The 13,514-nt window shown below is 38.6% G+C and overlaps 1 protein-coding gene across 1 annotated transcript in view; it reads left to right on the top strand.

Moving 5' to 3' along the window:
* Window positions 1-13,514, top strand: part of sema3g (semaphorin 3G) — a 53,227-nt gene that overhangs the window by 14,375 nt on the left and 25,338 nt on the right. The window contains exons 2-3 of the mRNA XM_086026851.1: window positions 3,904-4,064; window positions 10,037-10,099. Coding sequence (XP_085882977.1) covers window positions 3,904-4,064; window positions 10,037-10,099 — 224 coding nt within the window. The remainder of the gene's footprint in view (window positions 1-3,903; window positions 4,065-10,036; window positions 10,100-13,514) is intronic.

The raw sequence follows: 13,514 nt of genomic DNA, 5'->3' as shown, positions 1-13,514 counted from the left end.
GTACACGCTTCTGCACTGGTAATGAGGTCGATGGTGTGTTTTTGTATAGGTGGTGAGTGTGTGTGAAAAAGGAGCAGGTTGCCAACTGAAAAGGCAATACGACAGAAAGTTCATCCATTTTCTATAGTTCTTGTTTAGGGTCGTGGGTGGAGACTATCCCATCCCATCTGACTTTGGGCAATATGTGGGGTACACCCGACCACAAAGAAGTTTAAAGGGAGAATTTACACCTGCAAACTTTAATGCTAGATGCTAACCACAACGTGTCTAGCCCTTTTTGGGGGTTAGCACCTAAAAGTACAAATCTAAGCACCACCAAAATGTGATAGATCTTAAGATTTTACTTAGTTTAAGTCCTATTTTAACAAGCTGGCAAAGTGTTAAAACCATACAGTAATAGAAACATAATATTTTATCAACACAAGTACAGTGAACACATTGTGACCATTACCAGGGCTCATTTCAGTTCCATTTAACCATAGCTCACTGTTTATGTTGTTAGGTAGGAGTTATAGTTACTGACATTTTTTTCAAGCCAGCAAACATTGACTTGATTGAAAGCATCATGAAAGATTCCATAGCAGCCAAGGCCTATGGCAGTTTAAGTAAGGGATTTCTACTTTTACCGATTCTGGGAACTGCACGTAAGTAATACGATATAGACGTCTTCAGCGATTTGAAAAAACATAAACATGTAGCCTAAAGTACCCATAGTTGTTAACGTTGTTTTCTAAGTGTCAGTCCTGTGATTGACAAGGGATCAATCCAAAATGTTCTCTGCCTCTCACGGTCAGCTGGGTTGGACTCTAGCGTTTTGGTGATAGTAGAATAGTTCGCAAAGAAAATGGATGGAGATTTCTTGTGTTTTTGTCTGCAAAGCTCCACTGATGGACAAGGTGTCAACGAGGACATTTGGCCCCTATGCTTCAGTCAGTCAGGGCTCCACGGAGTGGCAAGGGACTACTTTTTCAATGGAAGTTTTGTGTGTGTATCATCCGAGTGATGAGAGAGCGATGGAAAGCTGATCAGTGCAAAGACTCGGAGGGCTTTGCATTCCAATGACAGCTTCTCTCTCCATGCTTCTTCACACTTACTGTCTGTGAGAGTGTCGACAAAACTCAACATTGTTTTCTTTGCAAAGGCAGTAGTTTGGATCACGTTAAATTATACAAATGTACTTTAATGGAATGGAAGTGTAAAAATGAATGAATCAATGATCAATCAATGGAGTGCTCTTATAATTTATTCTATGTCAACTGACTACTTTTGTGGGTGACTTATTCGACCTGGTTGACCTTTTTTCCCCCAGCCCGTTGTTGAGAGTAAAATTCTTTTTTTTAATATAGTGGTTTAGTTTTATACCAGTGCGCCCTACAGATTGCATTTTATGCTAATCACAGGCAGCACTTTAGTGTGATGGATGGATCGGTAAATGCAGGGATACATGGATAGATAGACATTTGGTCGTTTGAATGTCTTGCGGTTGTTTGCTTATCACATTTGTATTTCATCATTATGATGCATTAGAGGTGATTGTTGCAATGACGTAGTTTCCAAAAAATACACTAAAGATTTTGGTGACAGCTTTTTCTACAACTTAATTGGGACAGAGTAGGATGTTTAGAACACATCTAACGGGGCCGCATTGGATTCCACAAAACAGGGCCATGAACCCAAAAAACAAAAAAAAAACTGAAATTGGGCTTCTCTGAAACATTGCAACCACTGTGTGTGCCTGCGTGGACCTGCGTGTGTGTGCACAGTGTGAATAGTGAGAGGAGACGCCCATGTCTGGTTGAACTTGAGTTCAACTTGCTCCCTGCCACCCCTGCTGAGTTTTTGCAACAACCTTTTAGACTTTAATTAAAGCTACTGCCAGATTGGGTCAGGGGTAACCAGGTGCATGAGATCCCTCCTGCGCCCCCTTGAATAGATAAGTGAATATGTGGGAGCTGTGCATATCTGTCTTGCACATTTCTTTTTTTTTCTTTCACTTTACCCAGCGTGATTTAGTATTATTGGATGTAAACTGTAAGTTTGATGTTATGACCCCGCAGTGGGAGTAATGTTTCCTGGTCTTGGTTCAGTGGCTTTCACTTTTTTTGGGGGAGGGTAGGGTTTACTGTGGAGCTTTATCAGACAAGGAACCATATTTGGTCACTTTAGGTTATTTCTAAAACACACTCTAGGTGCCTTACTATAAAGCAAAAGAAAGAGACTTCTACAAGCCAATCAACATAAAGCAAAATGACACCAATACAGCGGGTATAATGAAAGCTAATACTCAATAATAAAACTGAATTATATTATCAGCAAGTCTTGAAATGTTCTCCAGTAATTATGTTGCTATGTAGAATTTCAAGACAATGTATTGTAGCTCTTTAAAGGACATGCAATATAAAAAGAAAGGGCTATCCAACATGTTCTCAACATTTCACCCAAGGCAGAGCTCTCTCTAATGCTCCAGAATGAGACTGTAGCAACAGCCGTAAAGTAGTATTACATATGCACTCTTGGTTTGGTGAGGAAAACATAATGTTGACATGTGCATGCCCACGGGAATTCTGTTCACAAATGTAACGATACATCTGACTAAAAAGAATTTCATGTAAATCCATTATTTGGGCTTGTACTGAGTTTGCCCATATGTGCCTGGGCTTGCATAAATGCATGGAAAAAGTTCAATCTAAAGGACGCTCTTTGCTGTGAGCGCAAAGATGAGAAAGCAAAACAAACCAGTGAGAAGAAATTAGTGACACGTGTAGTGACACTCAGGTATTGCGCTCCTAACTTCACATACATTTACTTTGCGTTCTGAATGACCTGGATGATTTAGAATCCACACAGAGTCTCCTAATCTATTATCACTTTGAGGTTTGATAGACACCATTTTCATGTACACATTCTTGTATGAAGTACCTGAAAGTGATACTTGGGTAAAAGTACAAGTACACAGAAAATAAAAATTTGGCAGAAGTAAAAGTCACCTTGTAGAATATTACTAGAGTAAAAAGCTTATAGGATCAAACATTTGCTGTAGTATACTTAAGTATCAAAAGTAATTTTCTGATATAAAACTTGCTTAAGTTTCGGAAGTAAAAGTATTTATCTTAGAAAAAGTCCACATTTAGAATTTTGACTATATTTTACTTTATCTATTGCGTTTACTTCAGTGGTGTACACTACTTTCCGATCTGTGTGTTGGTTAATGAGCGACGTTAGATAGCATATGTTAGCCTGACCATCACATTAACCATATGCTTAAGAAAACAAGTTTGAATACAAGTTTGGGATAGCTAAAAGGTCATTGAGATTTTGACTTGACTGGATTAGAATAAATGGATTTAAACTAACTCAATGGATTTCTTCATGTTGGGCGGGCTGAAGTTGTTAAACATCAACATTCTGAATCAATATTTCTTTCACTTTAGAAAAACATAAGTGGCACTTCATTCAGTGGATGAAAAGCATTAATGTGAATAAGACAACAGGTGTGTAAGATTATCCTTGTTATCACCAACACAAAGTTCACGGTTGTAGTCATTTTGGTCATTATCTGCTGCTGGAGATGCTGCGTGAGAAGTGGAGTCAGCATCAAGCACTTTCATCTTGTCAGTACTCGACTCACACTAGACAGGCAGGACGATTCTTGCACTTTGTGTGCCATGGTTCAGGCATTTCATCAACAAAACATAGTGTGACTCTATTTTGCACTTACAAGTAACAAACATTTTAGGGGAAATATATCAGGGTACAATTTTATTTTCATCTAGGAAATTTAGAGGAGTAAATGTGAATGTTGCCAGAAAATTAAATAATGAAGTAAAGTACAGATAGTAACAAGTGATTGTAATCTGGTACTTTGCCCATTAGTAATCTAATTTTTTTTTCTTGCGTGTGCAGATCTGCTATCCACCAACAGGTCATCCATCTTCAGCGGGCATCATGGCCAACTTTCACTCTCAACTGTCTATCTGGATGAGTACCGTGACCGTCTCTTCTTGGGGGGCAAAGACGTCATGTACTCTCTCCTGCTGGGACCAGCCAGGAGCGAGTCCAAGGAGGTAACATGAAGAAATTACTCCATAATCACTTAATAATAAAGTTAAGCACTTGTAAGCCATATTATGACTTTGTTTTAAATGCTGAATCATTGTCCCTTCTGAACACAATGAATGGAGTGGAGCTATTTTATGAAGCAACAAAAACAAATGTGACAACATAAACTAGAATCAAAATTGTTGCCACACGCCTCACTGTGAGGAAGAACCGTGTGATTTCTTCCTCTCAATTTCAAAAGAAAGGTCATATTGATAATTAGGGCTGTTAATATCTTATATTTTTAGAATCTATTCTTTTGATTATTCCATCGATTAATCGTATAAAGAAATTACATGTTATTTACATTACAACATTTTATTTTCTTACAATTAGTGTTTATTTTAAAAGAACAACAACTATGTAACAAGTAAGCATTATCAAATGACAGGGATTCATTTTATACTCACCAACCTTTTTGAAACTACCGGTAATTCACTTATTGGTTCGGTCATTGTTCTCCAAAGTAAAAGCTGATGTTTTCATTTATGATTTCATGGCAGAGCAACATCCATAATGTTACAGAAACAGCTTATACCCTCAAATTACTTATCATCAATAATTTGATAAAAAAAAATATAGACAAGAAGTTGCACACGAATAAACCAAAAGAGTCAGACGATTAAAATAGTAAGAGGATCGTTACATTTGAGCGTTAATCCAAGTCACCATAAACATGAATAACTGCTTAATTATTTTGTCGGTTTATCTTTGATCAACGTTGTGCCTCGAGTTGGAGGGATTACATCTTTTCAGTCATGAAGCATGAGTGTATCATGACAAATCTACTCTGAAAACAAAATCATTATGCATATACAGTATGTATAAAAAAAGATAAAATTATTTAATATGAACAACTGAGTTTCTTTTGCGGGACCCCATCTCATGCCAATTTTGGCATCTCTCCAGGAAGCTTGGCCTTCTCCAATGTGGAATCAATTAACTGACTACAAAACATGTTTGATTTTGAAACTTAACTGCTTGAACATTCATCTTGGGAACAACTGCCGTGTTGTTGTCACCGCGGGGGCACAGTGGGGGGAATAGCAAACCTAATTCCTAATTCCAATGGCCCAACACAGACAGTCATGTCCTCAACAATTATTAGGAAATAGTACATTGAGACCAAGATCTCTATCTGCATACATGTGTCAGTGGGATGCTCTTATGAAACAAGATATATCACACATCTTTGTTTCATTTCGAGTTGAGAAGGCCATGCATTGTTATCAAGAGTTATTACACCTGCGTTTTACTTCATGTGGAGTCATATTGGAGTGTTACACATCTCAGTGGGAATGAATGAGTTAAACTCAGTTTCAACTTTGTGCACCTTTTCCCGCTCAACTTCCAATTGGCCCCACTCCAAAAAAACACGTCACATTTTGAACACATCGGTTGTTGAGTGATGCTAAAGAACGATGAAGAAGGGGGCGGTATTCCTGTATTTACTTCTGGTGGCAATAGTAAGAAGGCAAAATTTACTGGAAAGGGAACAGAAGACAGAAAGAAAATGGGACCGCAGCAGTCAAGTGGAGACTGCAGAGGATAATCGTATAAAGCTACTGTAAGGCGCACCAAATGCGTGTTTTTTTAGCCATCTATCCTCAAAACTAACAATGACATGGTAATAACTTATCTACTCAACCAATCATCCACCAGCAGTGGTTTACGTCACCTATATGTTGTAAATTTGGCACTCCTGAAACTGTGAGAAATAGTACCGGGTGAGCTGTTTTTGCCATTGGCAAAGCAGCAATAGGGTAATGTTCCCATCAAGAACTCTTGGACACAATGTAATATAGTACTTTACTGAACCATAATTTATAAACTGGAAACGGGTACACTTGTTTGAGCAGAACAAAGGCAACAACGTTGTTTTTACTGAAGTCACAGTCTACTTTTCGTCTTTCTTTTTCAGCATTTGCACAATTCACCTCATTGTCTCAATTAGGAAACGTGTCCAGCCACAAACTAAACAGTTCTGTTCAGTGTAAAAGTCAATTTTCCCTTATGAATCAAACCGCCAATGTTTGGATAGAGGTGGTGTGTTCACCACAAGGCCTTGGTTGCATACCTCTAATTATAATTACGGCAATGAATAAAATAAACATGGATTCAACTGTTTTCAACATTAGAAACGATAGCTGTCGTTATAGATACCATAGCATGATTGCATGTTTTACAATATATCAAAGCTGCACAGCCGAACCTGCGATTATCACGTCTGCCTCCCAGTCAAATGTTATGGGCTAGAATCTCAGCTTTGACCTTTCTGTGTGGAGTTTTCATGCCCAGGCTTCCTCCCACATTCGTAATACTTTTCCCATAGGTGTGAATGTGAGTGCGAATGGTCTGTATGAGCCCTGATGTACATGGCCTGCTTCCTAAACATTGGCTGGGATACGCTCCAGATTCCTACGACCCTGATGGATTGTTGGATGTTTACAAGTTGAAGTGAGATGGTTGATTCAGTAATTACGCAGAGAAAGTGGGCAGCACGTCGGGGTTGGAGTATGTCTGACTTGCAATCAAGAGTTTCTGGGTTCTCCCACATTCCAAAAACATGCATGTTTGGTGCACTGAGGACTCTAAATTGCCTATAGGTGTGAATGTGAGTGGGAATAGTTGTTTGTCTTTATGTGCCCTGCGGTTGGCTGGCAACTAATCCAGGGTATGCGCCTCTCACCCAAAGCCAGCTGGATAAACTTCAGCTCACCCTTGACCCTAATGGGGACAAGCATGACAATGGTTGGATTCATGGACAAGGAAAGCCAGATACAGTATGTTATTCTGAAAGTCAACAAGAGCACGGATAAAACAGCAGGTGTCCAAGCAACGATTTGTTATAGATTTTAAGGGTGTAAATGTCATGAAATACAAGTGGGGCTGATCAAAGTTCTTCTTTTGTACAACTTGATTTAGTGCACGCTGGTGCTTTTTGTTAAAACTTTTTGTTTAAGCATCTGGCACAAGACTAAAGACTGTGGCTCTTAATGGTTTTGGCTCAGAGGGATGGTTTGGTTGCCAGATATCAAGACAAGGTTGAAGAGTGAATGGAGATGTCTTTGTGACTGTCCTGCACTTCTCATCTGTTTTAAGCTCTCGACAGATTAAACACAATGTTGGCGATCAAAGGACGGCGACATGTGACTGATGCCTGAGGGTGGATTCAAAGTTAAAGAGACCTTGTGGTGACATTTTGAGAGTTAAACAGGAAGGAACTTGGATGACTAGTGGAGGTCAGCCATATTTCTCGCAGGGTGGAGATATTGGACAGTGGGCGGAATATTGCAGTGCAGCAACAAGCCAAGCAAACGGTGCCAGATCTGAACTATTCCAAGTCAAGTTCCAAATTCTAATGCCATGAAATTGTTTTTTTCTTTCTAATAAATTGCGATGATTGCAGGACCAACTTGTGGTCACAAGTAGGACACACCAATATGAGCAAAGTCTGTTTACAAATTATTTAGAAAAGATAATTATAATAATTGTTATGGAAACCTCTGCGTTTGAGCGCAATTCGTTCTGGGATGGGATCTTCAATTTCTTAAACTTTAGAATCAAATTATCACAAAGAAATGATAGAGTGACATATGATGAGCTGCAGGGTCAAACTGTCACCTTTTAAAACATTTATTAACACTACAAGAAATGCGTATAAACCACATTATAACTTTTTTATATGACCTCAGTTATATGACCTAATAATGACCTCACTGTGGTAGTTTAAAAAAAATCATTTGCCTGACAGCCTCCCAATCAAATCTATGCGGGTGCACTCACACTGCCCATGCACACATGAAACACAATCGTCTTGTCGTGCACATCGGGACTGTTTGTTTTCCTCCCTGGGTCCTTATGTGTCTCTTCGGAAAAACAAAGCGGGTTACAAAAACTCTGGTGGTGTGCAAGAAACTGCAGGATTTCACGCATCATTGCAAGTCAATGTTGAGACAGCTTTCATCTGCAGGGAAATCTGAAATGTGATGTCAAAGCATTTCGTGTCCAAATGTTTCTTGGTACTTGTGAAAGTCACATATGTAGCTTTGGGTTTTCCCCAATTAGGCGTTGTATGAAAAAAGCAAAGCAAATGAAAGCTCTTGTTAAAAAGAACTTACATACATGCAGGATTAACACAGTGTTAATGTTTTATTTTTGAATGGATGATGAAGAAGGGCCAGTCAGGCATTGCGATGAAACCATTCATTTACATTTCTGTTGAATGATACACAGGTCAAAGGCTCAGTTTAACAAATATTGCCTTTAACTGAAAATGGATAAAAAGAAACATCGGCCATCCCGTAACAAAATGAAGCAAACATATCTCAGCAAGCTAGCCAACAAGCTAGCCATCGCCCAACAACAAAATGTTGTTTTGCCCGTTGTTTACATGACATGAAAAAATTGATATTACTGAGAATGATACTGTTACTCTTTTTAATGTCTGTAAAAAGAGAGGACATGCACATGTGTTTCATGTTGTGTGCAAGCATGAGTAAATTGTATCACGACCATAACAACGATGGGGGACCATATCGCTGCTTTAGCATTTGTCTTTCAGCAAAGTGTACGTTTACTGTATTGTACACAAACAGTAGATTTTTTTATCAAAACTTCAGAGAAAAGTCATTTGTTCGGATGTGCAGAGTGTTTTGTTTTTGTTAGGTTTTTTTTTTTTGTTTGTTTTTTCTACATGAAGGGATACCACCAACTACTAGCCTGACATGCATATTACAGTGTGTTCAGTCATTTTTGCTGGTCTGTGGGAATGGGGATCATTTTGACAACGAATCACAGAGATGCGACGCAGGTGGGTAGAAGGCAGACTCGGGCTAATGAGGCCAGAGGAAAGCAAGGGTAGAGCAACTAGGACATGCACAAAGTAGGAACATGATTGCAGACCACTGAGAACCATGTTTCATTCATTTTTATGGGGAACTAACCAGTCATTTGTACAGCTATTGCTGTCTAAAATTTGGGGCCTCTTTGTATTTTGAATAAAATGATGTAACCTGTCATTGTTACAGTATTCTTGACGCCAACATTTTTTTGTGCGGATAAATCATTTGGTTATTCATATTGTTATTTCTGGACACATGGTGTGTCAAATTAATGAAAAGATTGCCCAAAACAGAATATCAGATTGAGTTTGGTTCATGTGTTATTCCACTTCATCAGATCTATGCATTGTTCGTATTTTACACGGCTTTACAGCAGATGCAATATGTCTTACCCAAGTTTCTGAGTTTCAATTCAGCAAAACCACTGCTTTCCTACCATGTCATTATTACTTGAACTCAAAATCAGGCTCCGATATACCAAATCCCTGACATTTAAAAAAAAACATGATTTCCCCCAAGAGTCTCAAAAGTAATTCCACTGTGGCTGTGAAAGCAGCAGCATAGCTCAGATAGTATTACCATATTTGTGGTATACACCACAATGGGTGCATAATAAACGAGGCAGGCAACTTTCTGGTTCAAGGAGGATGACTAAGTGAAGGCTTTTGCTATCATCCTTCGGGAGGGAAGACTTTCCCATAATTGAACCCAGATTGAATGAAACAAGGTGAAATAAAATTCTGTATCTGCTTATCCCGATCCTCACCAAAAATGTAGTCATGTTTCAGCAATATTGTAATGCCTCTTTTGCTTCATCCCGCTCGTAGCCTCTCTCCTTTTCTTTTTATCAAATTCCAAAATGACGATGATATATTAAAAACAACACAAGTAGCCTAGAAGTAGCATTAAACCTTTGCATGGTACAGTACATATGCCAGCAAAATTGAGACATGAATAATACAAAATGATCAATTTTCAGTCTTAACGTACAGATATTTTTTCCCCAGATATGCTCACATTCTGGTATGTATATATATATGTATTTTATGACCCAAGTCAAGTTAACCAATCACTCTGTCTTTTTCCCCTCACAGATCTATTGGCCCCCATTACCTGGCAACCGAGAAGACTGCATTCAAAGGGGGAAGGAGCCACAGGTAAGTCATTAACGTTACACGACTGTGTAAATGTTGTCTGTTGCTGCAAGCTAATGATGTACACGTTATCCGTGTGACTTTGAAATGAAACACTCTCTGCTGAGTGGAGAATGGATTGATTGATTGACTGATTGATTTTTTTTTTTAAGGGAGATGAAATTATTCATAAGTAATTTAAATACCATTTGTCTGTCCAAATAGAATAAGGGATCATATAAAGGTCAGGAGAATACATGAAACTGGGTTCTGATAGCTTACTTAATTATTTTTTTCAATCACATCAAGTTTTTGAGCTGTAGAATACCAGTTTTCTTAAAAAAAACATGAAATAAATGTGTAAGCATTTAAATAAAACACTAAAGTGCAACAATTATAAACTTTGGAAACTAAAAAAAAAAAAAAAAAAAGAAATAGAACCTACAACAATTTGTCCATGGTTACACCATTAAGAGAAAAGCTAGCACTAATCTTCGTAATTCCTAGCTTTCTGTTTGCAGAAATTGATAGTACTGATCTATTGGGAGCTGCACACACCTCTCACTGCACTGTCTCAATTGTGACTGCACAAACACGTTGCCAGATAGCTGAGATAGATGAGGCCAATTACAAATCAGCTCTTCTTACTACAGTGTTACTCCAACTAATCAGTGAAATGTTCCTTATCCCGAGGGTAAGCTGTTGACGAAAAAAAACATTGACGTGCTAGAAAAAAACTGACTGCGATTTTGGAATCAGCATAATCATTTTTGTTTTAATCACCAGAAAAATCTAACTCAACAGACTTTTTTCCCCAAATTGTTCCCCAGTGTAATGGGACACAATATGTCACACTGTTAGTGGTTTGGACTGGGTTCCTCTAGAATGTGCCGTTGGCATCCAAAGTTTCCTAATGAAAAGAAAGCATGGAGAGCTGTTGTCAATGAAGATGTTTATTGGTTTTGTGCATGAGCCAGGGGGGTGGCAGGGTATCTCTTAATGAGGTCTGAACATGGAACAAAGGAAAACAGTGATCTTGGGAGAAATATGCACACTGTTATGACAAATAAGGCATTTGCGGAATAAGAGGCATAATAGAACCTTTTTTAATTTTAATGTATATATATATATATATATTTTTTTTTCTTTTACATGATTTTGCAACTTAAGGCAGCATTCCATATGTTAGCCTGATGAGGTTAGATAAATATTGAGGAATACATCAAGAGCAAAGTGGATTTTTTTCCTTTTTTTTTTTTTTTTTACTCTTTAGGTCTGTGTAATTCTACATTTCGATAAGGATGTTTATCCATATAGTGAAACAAAACAAATTACAACCTGATCTGAGGTACTGTGAGTGATCCCCTTGAATGGGATTTTATATACTGTACTAAATTTAATTCATCCCATGACATAAAATCTAGGACAAAATGGAGAAAAATGGACATTGTCTGATATTAAAGAGATCTTATGTTAAATCTTATGCTATTCGGTTTTAAATGCAGACATACACACAGGATTTAGTAGACACATCATGTTGTGAGAGTCGTAAGAACGCCGTGACTTTTTGGGCCCCACCTTGCACTCACTACATGACATCTACCAGCAACCTCCATCTGGAACATGTTTGAGGTGTGTGTGTGTGTGTGTGTGGGGGGGGGGGGGGGGGGGTGAGTGGCGTGGTGTGTGTGTGGGTGGGTGTGTGCGTGTGTGTGTGTTTGTGACTGTGGACATGCGTTGTGTTTGAAGTGGCAGGTGGGTCTTGTGTGTCCCATGTCAACTTTATTCGGTATTTCCTCTGAGTTTGCTCACTGGGATTAGGGTAAGGGAACTATTAATGGAAGCTCCTGTAATGTATTGAATGGTTGAACAAAACAATGTATTAGTAGTTAGTTAGTAGTTAGTTAAAGCAATGCTATGTATATACTATGTAATTCACAGCATTAAAAAAAAAAAAACATTTATTCTTAACCTTCTACTTCCAAAGCGGGGTACACACATTCTGAAAACTGGGATCATTTTGAGCATTTTCCTTTTCTTATGGCCAAAATCAGCAAAAATCCAACTGGACGTCTCTAAAAAATTATCCTGTGTGTTAGTCCTGCCTCCCACCGAGCAATGTGACTGAACCCAACAGAATGCTCACAAAGGGTGCAGGTTCGGGAACTAGTTTCACGAGGAGCCGATCACCGTGTGCTGTGTTGGAAGTCTCAAGTAGAGAACACAATTAATAGCAATAAGCGCGCACAAGTTTTTCCTCCATTCTTTTCCCGCTTTGATCTACCACATTTTATAAGTGATTGTGATGTTAAAAATTGGTGTGTGAACCCTATACTTCTTATGGACTGCAGCAATACACTACAGACACACTCAGGCCACAGCAGTGGCCCAAACAGGTATCGAACCCGCAACCTGTGCTAATAGCGGCATGCCCCAAATAGCTGAGCTAGCTCAGGTATTTAAAATAAAAATAAAAAATAAAAAATCATTTGAGCCTTGCTATGGGAAAAATATTTCCAAATGTGAACAAATTGGATGTCGACGGGCACCCAAAAATAGTGTAAGACCCGAGAGGTTCCACTATCTAGGGCTGAACTTTAAGCACAGAGTCCTACAAAATTCTCATGAGAACATATTATGTGTCGTACAAGTCAATATATGTTTGTTGGAGATGTTTGACTGCACAGATGGCTTCTCACATTCCCTCATGTCTCCTTGCTCTCTGTGTTTCTGAGGGTTTTCTTTGTCAAAGCTGATGGATTACTGCAGTCTTTCAACTAAGCAAAAGACAGCAAGGACCCACACTCTGACACAACTATAATCTCATTTGTTTGCTGCCTGCGTGTGTTGAACATAACTTGACTTTGACAAAAAGGGAAAAGGGCGGATAAGGTTATAGGTCTTCACATTGTTGCTCTGTGTGAAATACATTCCTCACTGACACATAGACAATGTTTAGTTTCAATCATACTGTTGAGGAAAACAAAAACATCACTTTGACAGCACTTGGCAAAAAATAAATAATGTAGGGGTTGGGGGTGTGGTTGGGTTGCTGTTGTTCCCAATGTTAGGGACTGTGCCAGCACCAGCCTTCGATAGACAATTGTCCACCCTCATAACCATTTTAATGATGTTCTCCCACCTATGAGTCACAGCCTCTTGACCTTTTAATCTTTTAGCGCTGAATCAAAAAAGTGTCTTGACCACCTCTGGTGACAAATGGTGACATGACACAGAAGGTAGCCTGCTATATACACTTTTGGCAACTTTGACCTTTTGTGTATGGCGTTGAACCTTTTATCCAAAACCTTTTATAGACATTATTTCTAGCCATCCTCAAAATGTTAAGGCTACACTTGAAAGATCAGTAAGGATGCAGCAATCATGAATCTGTTAGAACTACAGTATGAGGGATCAGCAGTCCTTTATGTTATACTGT

This window comes from Filicampus tigris, chromosome 1 (assembly GCF_054856515.1).
Source record: "Filicampus tigris isolate MCC_2025a chromosome 1, RoL_Ftig_1.0, whole genome shotgun sequence".
NCBI lineage: Eukaryota > Metazoa > Chordata > Actinopteri > Syngnathiformes > Syngnathidae > Filicampus > Filicampus tigris.
The sequence above is the reverse complement of the archived record's forward strand: the minus strand, read 5'-3'. Positions and strand labels throughout refer to the sequence as shown.